General features: G+C 49.3%; 1 protein-coding gene across 2 annotated transcripts in view; it reads left to right on the top strand.

The window, feature by feature from the left end:
• Positions 1–6000, top strand: part of MINDY3 (MINDY lysine 48 deubiquitinase 3) — a 96691-nt gene continuing 90691 nt past the window's right edge. For both annotated transcript variants that reach the window (XM_075271703.1, XM_075271702.1), the window contains exons 1-3: positions 1–81; positions 3227–3439; positions 5221–5300. In XM_075271703.1, coding sequence (XP_075127804.1) covers positions 3343–3439; positions 5221–5300 — 177 coding nt within the window. In that variant the 5' untranslated portion in view covers positions 1–81; positions 3227–3342. The remainder of the gene's footprint in view (positions 82–3226; positions 3440–5220; positions 5301–6000) is intronic.

Raw genomic sequence — 6000 nt, 5'->3', positions numbered from 1 at the left:
CCGCTTCCGGTTGCTTGTACCTGAGTCAGTGGAGCCGGGATGTGATTGTTGCGGGAGCGGAGAGATTGCGCCTGGAGCCGGGTACGTGCACCGAGCGGGGGCGGCCGAGGGCTCCGTGTACCGAGGCGGCCTCTCTGTGCCAGCTCCGGGGGCCTCAGCACCAGCCCCGGGTCCTTGTGCCAGCCATAGACCCCCCCCTGTCCTCAGTGTGCCCGGCCCACATGTTGTAGTGTAGAGAGATGGCTCCAGCCTTACATAGCCTTGTGCCCATGTGCTGTGCCCTAATAGTACCAGGGGGGCCCATTATTATTGATTTGTATAGCACCATTAATTCCATGGTGCTGTACATTATTATATTAATTCCATGGTGCTTTACATTTGGGGAGGTCGTTGGAGGATCTGAGGTTACGTGTGGGCAGGTAGTGTGAGATGAGGTCAGAGATCTATGGAGGGGACAGGTTGTGGATGAGGTCAGAGATATACGGAGGGGACAGGTTGTGGATGAGGTCAGAGATATACGGAGGGGACAGGTTGTGGATGAGGTCGGAGATATATGGAGGGGACAGGTTGTGGATGAGGTCGGAGATATATGGAGGGGACAGGTGAGGATGAGGTCAGAGATCTATGGAGGGGACAGGTTGTGGATGAGGTCAGAGATATATGGAGGGGACAGGTTGTGGATGAGGTCGGAGATATATGGAGGGGACAGGTTGTGGATGAGGTCGGAGATATATGGAGGGGACAGGTTGTGGATGAGGTGGGAGATATATGGAGGGGACAGGTTGTGGATGAGGTCAGAGATATATGGAGGGGACAGGTTGTGGATGAGGTCAGAGATATATGGAGGGGACAGGTTGTGGATGAGGTCAGAGATCTATGGAGGGGACAGGTTGTGGATGAGGTGGGAGATATATGGAGGGGACAGGTGAGGTCAGAGATATACGGAGGGGACAGGTTGTGGATGAGGTCAGAGATCTATGGAGGGGACAGGTTGTGGATGAGGTCGGAGATATATGGAGGGGACAGGTGAGGTCGGAGATATATGGAGGGGACAGGTTGTGGATGAGGTCGGAGATATATGGAGGGGACAGGTTGTGGATGAGGTCGGAGATATATGGAGGGGACAGGTTGTGGATGAGGTCAGAGATATATGGAGGGGACAGGTTGTGGATGAGGTGGGAGATATATGGAGGAAACAGGTTGTGGATGAGGTCAGAGATATATGGAGGGGACAGGTTGTGGATGAGGTGGGAGATATATGGAGGAAACAGGTTGTGGATGAGGTCGGAGATATATGGAGGGGACAGGTTGTGGATGAGGTCGGAGATATATGGAGGGGACAGGTTGTGGATGAGGTCAGAGATATATGGAGGGGACAGGTTGTGGATGAGGTCAGAGATATACGGAGGGGACAGGTTGTGGATGAGGTCAGAGATATACGGAGGGGACAGGTTGTGGATGAGGTCGGAGATATATGGAGGGGACAGGTTGTGGATGAGGTCGGAGATATATGGAGGGGACAGGTTGTGGATGAGGTCGGAGATATATGGAGGGGACAGGTTGTGGATGAGGTCAGAGATATATGGAGGGGACAGGTTGTGGATGAGGTCAGAGATATATGGAGGGGACAGGTTGTGGATGAGGTCAGAGATATATGGAGGGGACAGGTTGTGGATGAGGTCAGAGATATACGGAGGGGACAGGTTGTGGATGAGGTCGGAGATATATGGAGGGGACAGGTTGTGGATGAGGTCGGAGATATATGGAGGGGACAGGTTGTGGATGAGGTCGGAGATATATGGAGGGGACAGGTTGTGGATGAGGTCGGAGATATATGGAGGGGACAGGTTGTGGATGAGGTCAGAGATATACGGAGGGGACAGGTTGTGGATGAGGTCAGAGATATACGGAGGGGACAGGTTGTGGATGATGTCGGAGATATACGGAGGGGACAGGTTGTGGATGAGGTCGGAGATATATGGAGGGGACAGGTGAGGATGAGGTCGGAGATATATGGAGGGGACAGGTTGTGGATGAGGTCGGAGATATATGGAGGGGACAGGTTGTGGATGAGGTCGGAGATATATGGAGGGGACAGGTTGTGGATGAGGTCGGAGATATATGGAGGGGACAGGTTGTGGTTGAGTTCAGAGATATATGGAGGGGACAGGTTGTGGATGAGGTCGGAGATATATGGAGGGGACAGGTTGTGGATGAGGTCGGAGATATATGGAGGGGACAGGTTGTGGATGAGGTCGGAGATATATGGAGGGGACAGGTTGTGGATGAGGTCGGAGATATATGGAGGGGACAGGTTGTGGATGAGGTCGGAGATATATGGAGGGGACAGGTTGTGGATGAGGTCGGAGATATATGGAGGGGACAGGTTGTGGATGAGGTTAGAGATATATGGAGGGGGCAGGTGTGGATGAGGTCGGAGATATATGGAGGGGGCAGGTTGTGGATGAGGTCGGAGATATATGGAGGGGACAGGTTGTGGATGAGGTCGGAGATATATGGAGGGGACAGGTTGTGGATGAGGTCGGAGATATACGGAGGGGACAGGTTGTGGATGGCTTTGTATGTCAGTGTTAGTAGCTTGAACTCAATTTGCTGGGCTATAGGTAGCCAGTGGAGGGACTGGCAGAGGGGAGCAGCCGATGAAGATCGGGGGGGTGAGGTGAATTAAGCGAGCAGCGCAGTTTAAGGTGGACTGGAGGGGGGGGAGGGTGTTAGCTGGGAGTCCATGGAGGAGGGTGTTGCAGTAGTGTAGGCGGGAGATTATGAGGGCCTGGACGAGCATCTTGGTAGTTTCCTGGGTGAGGAAGGAGCGGATTCGGTGGATGTTCTTGAGCTGGTCTTGTGTTAAATCTGCAGCGGATGTCACTTTGTGCTCCAGGGTTTTGTTGAAGAATATCGATGTTTCATCGCTGATGCTGTAGATCGCAACGTCCTCAACACTGACCTGCTCCGATCAGACAACGTGCGGCCTCCGCTGTAATGGCGTGTATCATCTACCCGCAGGATAGGGAATTAATGTATTATTGCTAAAGACCCGACCACTGGCTAAGCCGTATGGCATCACGTTATAAGACAGGGTACCCCTTTAGCCTACTTGTCCCTTCGGGGTTACACTGACCACCATGATCGGGCAGGTTGACCACTATTGATTTTGGTAATATGAGTTCTAAACTTATCGTGAGCATTTTATTCTGTTCGTTCTCAGGATCCGTTATTGAATTTCTGCTCTGACTCGGGGGCAACGTCCAGGGATTTCATGTTGAAAAGAGCAAAACATCTGCAACACCTTTACTCCAAGAGGGAAGAGAAGTTCAAGGGACGATGATGTCAGAATCTAATAAAGAGCTGGTGAATCTGGTGTGGGGAGAGAAGAACGGCAAAGGCCTGGTGGACTCCATCTTCAGCCGCTGGACACAAGGTGTTTGGGGCTCATTGAACGTGGGAGGGTAAGAGGTAAAAGACCTGGTGCACACAGGGCAATCCAGACCAGAAGTCCAAGCTGTACACTGGCTGCATTTTTCGTCAGGAGATGAGACTCCTTGTATCACACTGATCTGTGATTCTGAGACTCGCCCACTGCCTGTGGCTTCACTGTATACAGCTATATATAGCATCATGGATCACATGACATCTCCTAACTGGGGTCCGGCTGGAAAACCTGGCTGATGTACGAATCTTCTGGTCCAGATCGCCCTAACTGCATGGGGCTTAAAGGGATTCTATCATTAAAATCACTTTTTTTTCTCGATTATACGTAGGAATAGCCTTAAGAAAGGCTATTCTTCTGCTACCTTTAGATGTCTTCTCCGTGCCGCCATTCAGTAGAAATCCCGGTTTTCTTCTGTATGTAAATGAGTTCTCTCGCAACACTGGGGGCGTCCCCAATGCTGCGAGAGAACTCTCTAACGACGCCTCCATCTTCTTCAGGAACGCCCTCTCTGCACGTCTTCTTCCGGAGCTGGGGATCAAACTTCTAGGCCACAAGAAAATGTGTATTGTGTAAGCGGCCATTTTTCTTGTGGGCATGCGCAGTCGGCTCTGCCCGGGGCCTAGAAGTTTGAACCCAACTCCAGAAGAAGACACAAGGAGAGGCCGTTCCTGAAGAAGATGGAGGCGGTGCTGGAGAGTTCTCTTGCAGCATTGGGGGCGCCCCCAGTGCTGCAAGAGAACTCATTTGCATACAGATGAAAACCGGGATTTCTACCAAACAGCGGCGCGGAGAAGAATAGTCTTTCTTAAGGCTATTCCTACGTGTGATTTTAATGATAGAATCTAGAGATGAGCGAGTACTGTTCGGATCAGCCGATCCGAACAGCACGCACGCATTGAAATGAATGGACGTAGCCGGCACGCGGGGGGTTAAGGGGCCGGCGTCAAAGCGGAAGTACCAGGTGCTTCCATTAATTTCAATGCGTGCGTGCTGTTCGGATCGGCTGATCTGAACAGTACTCGCTCATCTCTAATAGAATCCCTTTAAAGAGAGTCTGTCAGCTCAAAATTGCATATAAAGATAAACACTTGCAGGACTTGAGATAAGGTTTTCCAATTTGGCTTTTTTTATATATATAGCAGACTGTGCTACATTTCTGAGAAATTCAGGCACTAAGGAATATGTAAATGAAGTAAAGGGATTTAGGATCTTGCAATCTGCAATTTGGGCTTTAATGAGCGCTGCAGATTACCGCCCCTATTTCCCTCCGAGGTCTGTCCACCAGAGGATTAAGGACAGTCTATCGCACATGCCTGATGACTTCACAGTGCACCTTGTACTAGTAGCATGTACTGCACGTCTGGGTGCACTGTCACATCATCGGGCATGTACTGTAGCGGGTGCTGCACTTGCTAAAGACTTTTGGAATGATGAACGTGGAATAGGTTTAGTATAAGGGTTGCCACCTGCCCCTTTTAGGAATCTAGACGCTCCCCTTAAAACCCACTACATCTCTTCTGTATCTTTATGCAGTCTCTAGTCTTCAGGTGTGTTCACAATTAGATCTGAATCATAGATTAAGCTTCTCTCTTTATGCACCCCAAAAAATATCATTTGCTTTTGCAGCTGCTCCCTGGCACTGAGCACTGCTGCTAGTTTTCTCAAGGTCTCCCCCTCTGTAACACAGTGATCACTGTTAACCTGGGACCTCTTATTCTACTATAGTTAGAGATTTGCAAGATAACTTATGTGGGTTTTTCTTAATGTAGGATTTGGCTTCAGTGACTCAGAGCCGACAGCCTTGGAGCAGTTTGAAGGCGGCCCGTGTGCAGTGATCGCACCAGTACAGGTAAGTGCATTAATAGGACCATGTTAGAGCGATTTAGGACACTAGACCATCCACAGGTCCTTATGGACTTAGTGTCCCAAATTGCCCTGTTATAACCCAATGTATGGCCTCATTGTAATCTCATTAGACTTATCTCTGTTGCTGCTGGTACAAAATTTGCAGCCACATTAAAATATATATATATATTTTTTTAATGATATGCTAATGAGCTGTTTGGTGCAATGAGGACTGCTGTGATTATTAGGGTTGTATACATGTTAGTCTGAGCACTGGAAAGCATAACTCTTTGGTGCGATGATGGTAATGCTGACGCCTTGTTGCACCAAACAGCTCCTTAGTAGAGATGAGCGAGTAGTATTTGATCGAATATTTGTAATATCCGTACTCTGTCGAATACCACGCGATAAATGCAGTAAAAATTTGTATCCCCTCCCACCTTCCCTCACGATTTTCACCAATAACTATACAGGGGAGGTGGGACAGGAACTAGGACAATGTAGGCATCGAAAAAAAAAAAAACATAGTCATTGGCTGGCTAAATCAGGTGACCTCCACTCTATAAGAATAGTGGGTGTCAGATTCGGTTCAGATGTGACTGTGAACTAGACAGGGAGAGACGTTCTGCCAGGGTTAGCTAGGAATTAGGATTATTTAGGCAGGAATCTTACACCAACAGCTCTTATAAGAGCTAAACTTACAT

The sequence above is a fragment of the Leptodactylus fuscus genome, chromosome 4 (assembly GCF_031893055.1).
Source record: "Leptodactylus fuscus isolate aLepFus1 chromosome 4, aLepFus1.hap2, whole genome shotgun sequence".
In the NCBI taxonomy this organism is placed as follows: Eukaryota; Metazoa; Chordata; class Amphibia; order Anura; family Leptodactylidae; genus Leptodactylus; species Leptodactylus fuscus.
Note: the sequence above shows the minus strand (reverse complement) of the source record. Positions and strands in the feature narration are given on the sequence as shown.